The sequence below is a fragment of the Leptosomus discolor genome, chromosome 16 (genome assembly GCF_034619465.1).
Source record: "Leptosomus discolor isolate bLepDis1 chromosome 16, bLepDis1.hap2, whole genome shotgun sequence".
In the NCBI taxonomy this organism is placed as follows: domain Eukaryota; kingdom Metazoa; phylum Chordata; class Aves; order Leptosomiformes; family Leptosomidae; genus Leptosomus; species Leptosomus discolor.
Window position 1 is genome coordinate 5,402,711 of NC_141406.1, and position 13,138 is coordinate 5,415,848.

General features: G+C 36.9%; 1 protein-coding gene across 2 annotated transcripts in view; it reads left to right on the forward strand.

Annotated features, from left to right (window-relative positions):
• The window catches only part of SPECC1L (sperm antigen with calponin homology and coiled-coil domains 1 like), a 50,753-nt gene extending 38,508 nt beyond the window's left edge, over positions 1-12,245 (forward strand). Inside the window, exons 13-15 of one of the 2 annotated variants that reach the window (XM_086474117.1) lie at positions 8,910-9,026; positions 9,947-10,006; positions 12,127-12,245. In XM_086474117.1, coding sequence (XP_086330243.1) covers positions 8,910-9,026; positions 9,947-10,006; positions 12,127-12,216 — 267 coding nt within the window. In that variant the 3' untranslated portion in view covers positions 12,217-12,245. The remainder of the gene's footprint in view (positions 1-8,909; positions 9,027-9,946; positions 10,007-12,126) is intronic. The other variant, XM_086474116.1, reaches the window with a different exon arrangement.
• The last annotated feature ends 893 nt before the right edge of the window (positions 12,246-13,138 follow it).

Sequence of the window (13,138 nt, forward strand, 5' to 3'; positions counted from 1 at the left end):
TATCCATATTATATCAATTCGTTTCTAATGCAAATCTAAGAAAACTACCAATATTTAAGTAAAACTCAGCCCTGTAAGTCAGTATTTTTCAAGTAAATCTTTGCCAATGTGCAAAGTTGTGTTTACTTCTTCATCAGTTGGCAACAACAGTCACTTTTTTCATCTTGTTTTCTCCCTCTCACCCGGAGGTGATATCTCAAGATGTAGTTTTTTACACATACATGTATCTAAAATATTTATAGAAAATTATTTCAGCTGTTGGTGTTTCATAGAGAAGATGGGACCATGCACACTGAGTTAAGGCCCCATTTCTAACAGAGCCATGTTTGCTCCTGGCGTTGTTTTACCTTTCATTTCTGGGATTTTATTTTGCACTGGATATTGGAGAATAGTTGAATTTCTGGTTTATATGTGGACTAATAAATGGTAATCATGCAAATAGCGAGATACAAAACTTAATTTCAGAAGTTTTGTTTAAAGTGTACGGAGTTATAGGTGAGCTGCCAGTGGCTTAAAATGTTAAAACCAAGGTATGATGTAGTTGGCTTACCCTTACTAATGAGCAGCACCATACGGTTGAACTCTGTTCTCTTTGTAGGCCAGCTGTAGTTCTTGAGCTGCTTTTTATTCCTTGTGTTTAAAATACTAAAGGAGAAAAAAACCCAAACACAACACACTAAAGTCTGTTCTGTTTCACAGAGAGAAGGTTTCCTTTATTCACAAGATACTTGTGGAGAATACAGTACTACTTAATTGCTTGGTATAACTAGTATTGGTTTTGTCTGCTTAAGTAAAATGGAAGACCAATAACTTCTATCCCCTCTATAAAATTACTTTCAAGCTTTTGTTAAGTATCTCTGTTTTAGAAGCTTGACATGTTGTGAATGCTAAATAATTCAAAGATGTCAGTGTGGCAAAGCTCTAATTTCAGCTCAGAACAGCAGAAGGGGCCCTTCACACGTGTTCGCAGACATTTACACCAAACTGTGCTTTCCACCTCTGACAATACATAGTTTGACATAGCAGAATTTTTAAAGGAATCTTAAGACTTTCTTTTTTGTGAATGATGCATTATGATAAACAAGCTAATACCTAACCCTGTTAAAAAAACTATAATAAATTACTTCATTGTGCAGTTTTCTTGGTTTATTCAAGCAAGTTTGGAAGGGAATATATGAACAGATTTCGTGAAATGTAGTTGTTAAATAATATTTAACGGTGTTCCAAATCTGACATCTTTTTAAGACTACCTCAATAAAAATGTAAGGTTAAAGTAGCCAATGAAAATAAGATAAATTCTTTCTGGTGTAAGAAAATTATATGGCTTTTTCTCTTACTATATTTTTGCTTTTGATTTCATGCTGTCTGAATGTTGTTTGTAAGCAGAATTTCTCCTTGAAGCTTAGGTTTGGAGAATGGTGATCTGCAGAAGGTCATTGCAGAAGTAACAGCAGGCAGGTTCTGTATTAACTTCCATCTAGAGCCTGTTCAGTCTAGACAGTGTTGCACTCACTAAGTTACTGAGTTTAATTATATTCAGGGCCGAACAGATCCCTAAGCCATGAAAGAGGAGAGTGGCTCTCTTAGGATAAGGGTGGGGTTTTTTAAGCATCTAGATAAAGGAGGAGCGAATCACCTTTAGTTGTCAGATAAGCAGGCACAAAATACTTGACACTTGATCATGTGTTAGCTTTGCTCAGGATCTGACATACTGATTCAGCGTACGGTGCCAAGTGCTGCATTTTCCAGAGAGAGGAGAATCCTCTTGGCTCCTCTAAAATATGTGCAGTGTCATAAAACTGTCATAAATTCCAGATATCTTCAAAGCATAAAGTAATCCCGTCCAGCTGTTATGGAGCATTTACCCTAGCTGGAACACAGCTACTTTCATTTTGAGTACGTAACTAATAAAAGTCAAAAAAAGGATGTGAGCATGCATGTTTCATATTAAGAAGGGGACCAGTAAACAGGATACACATATCCTTACCCATTCTTATCTACAGCAATATTTCAATTTATTTTCCTTTTTCTGTCAGCATTCTGAGAGATAATTCACTTCCAGAAGCCTGACACCAAAAAAATAAGCGATTGTCACAAGACAGCAGCAAGAATAGACTAAATTTTTTTTAAACTTTCTCTAATTTTTTCCAAGCCTCCTAATTACAGATACATTGGAAGACCTCCTTAATGTACCCTTGTAATAACTGCCCTCTAATTCATGCAATGCTGCCTTTTTTTTTCCGGAAAAACCACCTGATTTCTACCTCCTAAAGCTACATGTCATACAAAAAATTTAAAACATTATCTACATGGCAGCAATAAAAAATAAAATTGTTTAGTGATTGAGCAATGTGACTGAGTATGAATGTCTGTGTACCTCATGCTGTGCTGAGTGCAGCGTGAAATCAAGCAATGCTTTCATTTCTACTCAAGTAATAATAGGTGCAGAGTTACAAAGCTAAAGGTAAAAAATTGATTTGGGTTACATTTTTTTAAACCTGGTCTTATATACACGTCTTTATCAACATTAAGCTAGATTATATTCTAGTCAAAGTATTATATTGATTTTTAAAAAAGCACAAGAAGAGGACAAGACTGTGTGCTTGTGTAAGCCTGTGTTCAAATAATGATTCCAGGGTGTGCATGCTTTCCCTGGTGCTGTCTAGTTGATTCATCGAGTAGTCAGGCTGCCAAAACACTTCTCTCCTTGGTTTAAGCTGTGAAGCTTTAGCCAAAATTTGTTGAGTTAAGGAAGGATATGCTTCCTTTTTCTGTTTGGATTGGATTCTGATACAAGAGAAATGTCAATTGTTAGACTTAATTACGACAAAATTTAGAATAAATTGTGAAGCTGTCTGTATCTCTCTAAGTGCTTCAAATGTTAGTGTCTGAAGCTATTATTGGGGTGTTTTGAGAATGACTGCTCCTTTTATGGTTCTTTTTTGTGCCAAAACTGAAAAATAACACGTATGGTATGGAAAGAAACATTTAACAGTCAATATTTAGGGGTTTTGGTGGTTTATATTTGCCATTTATGGCATTTTCAGAAGCTGGGATTGAATAGGCAGTAGTTGGGACTGCTGTTAAGTCTATTCCAGAAAGACTTTTATGTTCTCACCTACCACCTGAAGTACTCATAGCTTCAGCTTTAATCAGTGATTTCAGAATCAGTGAATCCTGATTCAATAGAGCGTGGATAGCAATTATTTTGTAGTTTACCTTTCTAATTTTTTTAATGGATGCTCTCTTCTTTTGTGTGTATGTGTCTTTAAAAGCTTTTAAAAGCTTTTTCATAGTAATTTTCTGCCATGGGAAGAAGCCTGCCAAGGTCTGTACACTTAAACCTCAAATCTTGTTTTAATGGTTTAATATATTATAGTACAGAATCATATTAATGTTTTTGCTTTCTCAGCCCACTTATTTCATTAACTAATACAACAGAGACATAGACACATGTTTTTATTTTGTCCGTGTCCTAACTCATTTGAGAGCCAAACTGAGTTAGGATGTGGGAAGCTCTCCTCCTTGTGCAGAGCAAGGGATGAAGTAGCTGCTATGCAGTCTGCTTCTCTGCTCAAATTGTAATAATCATAGTTCAGGGAGATTGAAGACAGCTGTGGGTATGTCCGCTGAAGAGGTAGTTAAAGTAAATTTGTTCTTAGTTTGTAACTATGTTAGAAACCGTGTTTTCTATAGTTGGTGGGGGTTTTGGTGTTTGCCAGGTTTTTTAGCTGTGGAGTTTTCGGGGGGCGGACAGTTGAATCACTGGGTTATAATAGTTAATATCTGTTTCTTGCTTTTTTAAAAAGGTATTCTCAGTGATTATAGAAGACCCACAATTAATTTAGGATTATTGCAAAAAGCAGTGGAGACAGTTTCAAAATTGGCACTACACTGGTTAAAAACACTTTAAAAGTGTGAATTCTAGAGAAGTCATAGGTTGGGAGAAACCTTAGGCTGATGTTATGCATAGCCCTGTTAAGCAGTCTGGAATGTTTCTAGTGAGGGAGATTCCTCCACTTCTCTGGGCAACGTGTTCCAATGCTTAATTGTTTCATGGTGAAGACTTTTTTCTTTTCTTATATCCAGACAGAATTTCTCTGGAAGGAAATTGTGCCTGCTGTGTCTTGTCCTGTTACCATGTGTCCTTGTGAAGAGAGTACCTCCAATTGCCTTTTAGGCATTGGAAGACTGATTACATCTCTCCTGAATCTTCTTTAGGCTGAATAAACCAAATTCCTTCAACCTTTCTTCACCTCTCAAGTTCTCTAACCATCTTACCATCTTGGTGACTCTCTGCTGGACCCTCTTTTATTTTTCAATGACTCTTTTGAACTGGGGGGACCAAAACTCCTTACAGCATTTCAGGTATAGACTGACAGGGGCCCAGTAGAGTGTAAGAATCCTATCCCCTGATCTGCTGGCTGTACTCCAGTGATGCAGCTCAGGATACAGTTTGCCTCCTTTACTGCAAGGATGCCTTTCTGGTTCATTTTCAAATCCAGTTCAGTTACTGTTTAACCACTATTGTATTTCAGCCTAAGCCAATGGGTCGCTTTACACCCAATTACATTTCAACCTTGTTTCAGAAAGAAACTTCTTACTCCTTTTTTTTTTTTTTTTCCCCCTCCCCTCTGTGAGCGTAAGGGAATACTTATTTTGTGGTGACTGCTCCTACTCTGCACTTTGCAGTTTAATACGAGCTTGAGTCATGCTTGAAATGTTTTTTGCTTGTGGATCCACCAGGGTGTTCCCCTGCCATCTTTTTTTCCTCTCTTTGTCACGGCTGTAGAATGGACTGTAGAATTTGGTCTGTTTGATTATGTAAAATGTTGTATTCTTATGCTCTGTCTCTAGAAAAGTCTTTCAAATTTTTAACTCCGTTTTTTTATTCCTGGTTGGAAAGTGTCTTCCACAGATCTTTTTATGACAGCAGCCTGTTGCTGAACAACTTTTGTTAAATTACCTTTTTAAAAAAATCTCTCCCAAGTACTAGAAGTGACTTCATTCCCATCCTAAGTATTAAACATTAATAGACAAGGACTGACAAATCTCCTTCTAGTCCACTTATCTCTAGAAAGGCTTATTCCTCATTTGACGATTTATCTGAAAGTATGTTCTTCAATTGCTTTAATACTTTGTGGTCTGAAATGGCTTGAAGAAAAATTCCAGATTAGATTCCAGCAGAATTCCCTTAATAGAGCCGATTACTTAATAAAAGCAGTAACAAAGAAGAAATAATGTCAGAGATTTTAGGCTGATGCTCTGTTTACCGTCAGTTCTTTGAGAAATAAGAGCTTAATGCGAATTGATTTCATTATACTGACCAAGCTTTTTCAAAAAACCACAAGTAGTTAAAAGCATTGGGGAAATAAAATTGTGCTGTATTTAAATGTGCCAGTTATGTGCTCAAAGCCCTACATAAAAAATTAAAATTTCAGTTTAAATTACAGTCTGTCCGGTTTCTAGACTTGGTTTTTGGTGTCCAAAAACAATATTATACTTTTTTAGTCTGAGAGGTAATAATAATAATTCATAATGCTCAGAGCAATTGGAAACAGAAACCAGTCCCTTTTAATTGTTTCCTTCCGTTGTGTTTAATTCAGCTTCTCTGGATACATTAAGATTCTTGGATGATGGGTTTTGTTTTCTGCTTGTTGTCTTAATAATAAAACCTGGACCCTACAGGAAGATTTAGAAAAATAGGATTTTCCAAATTCTTCTTGTGAACCAATCAAACTTGTAGGAGAACTTTTTTAAGTGGCCCTTTTTCCCAATGTTTATATTCAAAATTCAACATTCTATGGGTGCCACTAATATTTAAAGTGAAATTTTTGGTTTATACAGGTATAGTGTTTAAGGGAAGATGACTTTTTCTTGGTTTAGTTTCGTTTGCCATTTTCAGCACAGCTTCATCCTGTTTTTTTTGCTCACATTTTGGGGTGAGGGAATATGCTTATAAAACTATGAAAAATGTCTCTAGATTTTGGAGGTGAGCACTTGTTTTTTAAGTCACGTGAAGAGTTCTGTCTTCAGCCCCAGTTGTTCTTCAGGCCTATTTTCTACTGCATCCAGACTGTTTTGATACTTGCAATTTCTTTCTTCATATATTCTGAGCACAAGTCTTCCCTCTTCATCCACAGGGTCAGACCTCAGGTGAGGTTCTGATGATCTCATACACATCACTGCAGCATCCTATTTTCTACTTTTGATGAATGTATTCTTGCCTGTTGATGTCTGTCCTGACTGTAATAAGATCGCTATTCCAGCTCGTTGCTTTTGACAGTATTACATTGTTTGCTTCTCCTTTCTCTGAGCTCCCTCATTTCCAGTATAAGCTACTGTTCTCATTTTGAAGGCTGTGTGGCCTTCCTTCCCTCCTTCAGTACTGAGATCTCATCTGTTCTTCAGTGATGCTAGTGTTTAGGCTCCAACTCTTAAATTTTCAAATAAATATTGCTGTGCTTCCTCTGAAATGTGTGGAGCAACTCAGGAGAGAAAAAAGACATTGGAAACTCAGTGAGACAAGGTACTATCAAACTTTATTTTATTGTACAGTGACTGGCTTTAATGGACTCCTGGTCTATGGTAAATAGAGTATATTCTGCAATAAGACCCATTCGACAGGTACTTGTTGAAATATGTGCAGCATTAAGTCACTAGATTGGAAGCTGGTGTGTTAGAAACTGTTAATCAGATTCAGCAATGCTTCAGCATTCCTCCTTACTTTAATAAGGAATGTCATATCTATCCTTGTAGTACTGAGAGCTAAAAATTTGCTAATGCTCTTCAGTAGCTTTAACTAGTATGATTTCTTTGGTTTAATAGTTTGATGCATGCATGTATATCTGAGCAAATCTGTGTTTAACTTAACTGTGACAATGCCAGTGTGCATCTTTCTCCTCCCCTTCCCACATCACTTGGCTGCCCTGGGGAAGGAGGGAGAATATTTCACTCCGCCAAGGGGTGAAAACCAGGACCGAGTTTTTCTCCCTCAGGAGACTGTGTAGCAAAGGAAACATGATCATTCACATTTGATTTTTAGAACTAGCTTGCCACAGATGACTGTGACAAGAAAAAGCCTCTCTCCCTACCTTTATCCATCTTACTGATAGAGATGTGATCTGAGACATTACTGGTTACAGGGTAGGGAAAGAACTTTTCAAAAAGTACCTCTGTAAACAGACACAAGTAGCAATTTATGGGCTTTAACAATCGGCTATTTTTTTCCTTCTTTTCCTTAAAGCCTTGTACTGTGTGTTGCATTTGTTTGCCTAATTTAAGTAACATTGAAAAAGTTTTAACCAAGCATTAATTTAAATCCAATTTCCTGTCTCTCTCGAGGAGAAAGGAGGGAGCGCTTCAGTTTTTTTTTTTTTTTTTTCTTTTGCTTTTAAATTTTCCCACCCCTGTGGCTTGAGGAAGCTGTGTGAAGAACATGTTCCCACAGACTGGGGGTCTCCAACAATGACATTTCCGTTTGCGAGCAGGCAGCAGGACGGCAGGCCAGGCTCAGACCACCGCCTTGGGCATTGTGAGCCTGAGCACGTACGCTTACGTCACCAGAGTTTGAACCTGCATTTGGGGGACTTTGTATAAAAAGTGCTAAAGTTGAGCAGGAAACGGAGATTTCCCTCGCATTCTTCTAGAAACTGCCTCTAGTTTTGTTTTTTCCCCTCTGTTGGAGGGGATTGCAGTTGTTTTCCATTTGTAATCCAAATCATTGGTTGACAAGAAATACAACTGCCTTCGCTCTCAGCCTGCGTGGCGCAGTAACACTGGTTCTGGGTGGAGTTTGCTGCATTAGGAATGACAAGTTTTAGTGTCTTGTCAAAGATGGGTGATGACTATCAGATTGCTGTCAGGTGAAAGGTTGACTTGTGTGATTGTGTTTCTGCAGTTCTGTGGCTGGAGGTTATAGTTCCTGCTACATGAAAATTTTAAGAACTAAGTAGGGGAGCTGGTTAGCTTTGGCTTAAGCCCAGTTGAGTGAGTTAAAGCCTATTTATATTTCTTCATAAAGGTCTAAAAGATAAACTGTGAGTTGTTGTTACTGATTGTTTCTCAATTAAAGTTTCAACTGACTGCTATCCCCTTAGCCTCTTTACCGTTGTTTGACTGCCAACAGCCAAGTATGTCGTAATTCAGAAGGTCACTGAGGCATCTTGTTCATAATTCTTTTGGACTGGGCTGACTCTTTTTACGGTAATGTATTACAGTCTCAGAGGATGCTTTTACCAGTGCCACTGATCAAAAGTGCAAGACTGCAGTTTTCAATTTCAGTTTCAGTCCCAAAGGTAAAGATTCCCTGCTACTGTCAGTGTTAAATCTGTTGGAACATCTTTATTTCCAAATGAAACTTAATTTTTGTTTGCGATCTTGTTTGCCTGAGTTTCTGTATAGAAATGGTTTGTTTAGAAGAGAAAATACTTGTCCTCAATAGTTAGAATGGATATTAATGCAGTAGAAGCAGATAAGTAAAATATTAGAGTAACAGAGATACTAGCACATTGTTTCGGGGATTTTAAGAATGCATCTCTAACTTGTTTGCTTTTCTGTCTTGGTGTGTATCTCTAGCACAAACATTTTACACCTTTTAACACGCACATTTTGGTCTTTTTGTAGGGGAGAGCTTAATGTTATGTGGAATTAATATATAAGATAAATGACTTTCTTATCACTGAATTTTTTTGTTCTGTAGTAGTGCGTTTCAGTTTCTTATCACAGAACGTTAGTATTAGGCTGTGCACTTTCTCTGCTGATTTCTTCAAAGGTATTAAAAAAAATAAAACACGAAAAACAAAACAAACACCCAAAAAACCCCCCAGCCTACAAATATTGGTGGATTGGTGGAACTAACACTTACTAGATGATTATTTTATTTTGATTATTTTTTTTTCTCCTTTAAGAATATCGACATAACAAACTTCAGCAGTAGCTGGAATGATGGCTTGGCTTTCTGTGCAGTCCTCCATACTTACCTCCCAGCCCATATTCCCTATCAAGAACTAAACAGCCAGGACAAGGTAAGGCATTAAAAATTCCATTCCTGGGACTGCGAGACTATAGAATTAATACGAGTTAATAAAGAAAAATGAACAGATTTGAGTTCTAAACCCACCATTTCTAGGAATCATAATTGAAACACTTCAAGCTACCTTGCTTGTTATTCTCATTACGACCTTTTAGTATTATGAGATCATTGGGTTAAACAGAACTTTGGAACAGATGTAAGAGGGGAAAAAAAATACTGTAAGTTTATAAATTTAAGTCTGAGACATTTTATTTAACCCAAACAGTTGGGAAGTGTTTTCAGTTCGGGTTTTGGAAGAAGGAGTGTTTAAGCAGAAAGATTTTTAAATCCATGAAACTTGTATCTTCACATTTTTTGTTCGTCTCTCTCAATATCGCAAGGATGTTGTTTCATCCTACTTTCTGATACCGATAAGTGACTGTGATACTCTTCTCAAGTGATGTGTATCAAATAAAGGTAAACTAGAAGGTGCCAAGACTGCAGAGTAGTCTGTGTGTATTCTAGTGTGCTACAGTTAATAGCTACTGCTGTGTTGTCTGGAGATGTGTTATTAATGATAATACATCCTAAAAAATATAAGAATACTTCATTAACACATGAAGAGATTTTTTTATTTATGCTTTTAAAAGAATAAATAATTACAGTTTAGCATTTTATAACTCAGTCATTCTTCACTGACAATGATTTTTCAGCATTATCTTTTGAATGAGGAATTAATAAAAAAATTCCATAAATTTTTGGATGACAGTAGGACATGTTCATTCCTGTGGCTCTCTTTTAAATTACTGTAGTCAAATTACAGACTCATTTGAAGCAAAAGTAGCAGCATTGCTATGAACATTCTTAACACCACTTTGTTATGTTTGAAGTAGTATTTCCTTGGTTTCTAACATGTTTTTATATCTCATGCAGAGAAGAAATTTCACTTTGGCTTTTCAGGCAGCTGAAAGTGTTGGCATCAAATCTACTCTGGTAAGCTTTAAATGTGTTCTGAATGAATTATCGCACACTTGTAAAAATCAAATTATTCTATTTTGTACTTTTGACAGATTTTCATGCTTTATACTTAAAAATAGGAGCAGATGAGCTCACCTGGAGGTTATTGCCCCTGTATCATACATGACTGAAAAACATAAAAGATACTCCCTACCTCAGTGGCTTCGTTTAAGAAACCACTGTCATCAACAACTGAAGCTTGCATGTTTTTTTGCGTTAGTCCAGCAGCTGCAGCAAAGGCAACAGCGTGATAGCCTATAGCAGATAAAATCTTAAGCTATAAACAGAAGATTCACCAAAACTCGTGTCTTAATATCATAAGAAATACAATGACAGTAACGAATTTGTTTGAGAATAATTTGATAGTTATGTGATACAGTCTTTGAGAATTCATTAATTTTCTCCTGTCTCTGACCTGCTCTCAAATTATTTGGGTTTTTTGGAATTCTGGAGGTACAAATCAAGCTATGTAATTTGTTCTTTTGCTCAGTGTGAGAATCAAGATTTACCTCCTAACTTTAGACTTAATTTGTCATCCTTGTAAATAATTGTAAGGTTTTTTTTTTCAATTATTGTTTATAATAAGCTTTCTTATACAAATTTTAGCTTAGAAGAATTAGTTTTCAGTAGTATAGTGTTTACTAGAAAAAGAAGATTTCTGAAGGCATGGAATTGGGAATTTCCCGAGCCCTTGGGAATAATCACAAAAATTCAGCTAAAATTGCCAGTATCAGAAATTATACTTAAGTGATACTTTTGTAACCTAAATTCTAACAAAGCTGCCATAGTTAGCAACTAATAATAGGGCAAAGTCAGGCTTACTTTTAAAAATAGCATTTTCCTTGATCCTTATCAGCATTTTTACCCCCCCAGCATTGTATTTGCCGACAATGGCAGTGCAACGATTGGGCTTTCGTACTTTGACTTTGTCCGTGATTTGAAACGTGGAAGTTTCTTACCGAGTGCTGATGTAAGAACTAGATTGTGGAAAATCACCGCAGTAATTCTTACATAATTCAGCTTTAGTCTAAATGGTCTGTCCTTTCTTTTTGTAATGTACTTAATTAAAGATACTCTAAAGGCAAATTGAATGGAATTAGATCTTCTAAGTGCAAATTGTATCCATCTTAAGGTTTTAGTGTCTATTTACATACCTACAGATGCAGTGTGTATGATGTGTATGTGGATTTTTTTCCTTGCCCATATTACATGGGTGGAGGGTGAAAAAGGGTGTGAAAATTACTGTATGTAAATAGTAGTGGTAATGTAAGGGGAAGTTGTTTGTTCCCTGAATAAGAAAGTGTTCAGCTACTTTCATGTGGGAAACTAAAAAAATTAGTTTCTCTTTTGAGTTCTGGGTGTTCCTGGATCTAAAGCTTTCAAAATCGACCTTTACAGTAAACAAAAAATTTATTAGAAACTACATCACAGTGTTTTCCTTTGTACATGTGCTGAAAAGGGTAGATCAGGCTTTGTTTACCCTGCTTATTCACTGACAATCTGGTATACTGCTACTATGAAACACGTATCAGACACAAACTGATCGGTTTGTCTCTTGGGTATACCCAAATCGTTAGTAAAGTCACTCGCCTCTTGCTTGCCTCTTTACTCAAAAATACGTATAACGTAATCTCAAGTTCAGTAGTCTACTGTAAAATGGGATTCAATTATTTCTTGACGCTTGACTCTTACCCTGATACGAATTTTGAACTTTAGCTTCAGTCAATATCTGGGCCTTGATTCTGTGACTCATAGTTCCTAGGTAGATTGCATTGACTTGTGAGGCTGCTGTAGGGGTACGTGAACACCAAAGTCTGGACTACTATGCTAATTGTACCAAGTGGGGGACGACTCAAGCATGCACAGCATTAGACATTTCTTAAGTCAACAAAATAACTATCTACAGATATGCTATTCATAGCCGTTCACGTTCTGTAAGTCATACAGAGATAGGGAAGAAAACAGAGCTTTCTTCATCAGTGCTTTAAATTGTGGAAACGTTACAGATTTACCGTTCCCAGGAGTCTGTAAAAACACTACCATGTTACTCACAAGGTTATCATTCCTAATTTTGACCAATCTGTTTTCTGTGACAGGACATCAATGAAATGGTGCGAACTGAGCGTCCGGACTGGCAGAATGTCATGCTGTATGTTACAGCAATTTACAAATACTTTGAAACCTGAAACCCTAATAATTCAACAGATCCATGGGATAGAACCTACACAAGCTACCAGATGGAAATCTTACTGAAATGCTAATCCCCATTTCACTGAAAACTGGCAACATTTGAGTCCCCTCAAACTTCAGTGGCACTATCCTGGATTGCCTCAGATTGCTTCAGCTACTAAGCCTGGAAACAACTGTTTAAAAGCACGAACTTGTTGCCACAGTGCTTGGAATAACCCAAGTTATTAAGCTATCCAGATTAATTATGTAGCCTAAAGAGCCTGGACTACTTATGTGCTGCCTTTCCAGCCAGAATTCCTGAAGCTTTCTTTTCTAGGAGAGCGAGATGGATGGATCCTCAAGCATATAGGAGACGAAATGTACAGATAAAGCTTTGAGAAGGAAAAGGATAACATGGCATCATATTACTGAACTTTCTGTAGCATCTTGATACCACAGAGTCTGAATATTCTACCCACAGCATATGGCACTCCAATACAGTAGAGTTCTTAATGGTAATTTAGTTACTGCCTTTACAGCTATTTTCCCTCCTTTAAAATGTGCACAATATTCTAGGAAAAGAAGCTTTTATTCCATAATGACAAATTGGGTGGAAAAGTGCTCTTGATACCTCGAAAAATTTGGCACAGAAGAACTCTTCATTCTAAAGCTTCATTATAAGCCTACCTCTGTCACAGTCATGTGGCTTCCAACTTTATCTCACGGATTGTAAAGACTAGCACATACAGCTCCTGGTGTTCAGGGGACGCTGTGCTTCAAGGAATCTGTCCAAACTCCCTGTGCTTCCATTATAACAGAAATGAATCAATAATCAACCCTTGTATGGCTTTTTCTTTCCCCTCTTCTTCCCTTTCCTGTATAGCGCACACAGCTACCCCAGGCTTTACTCTACAGCAATACGAGCATACGTCATGGATT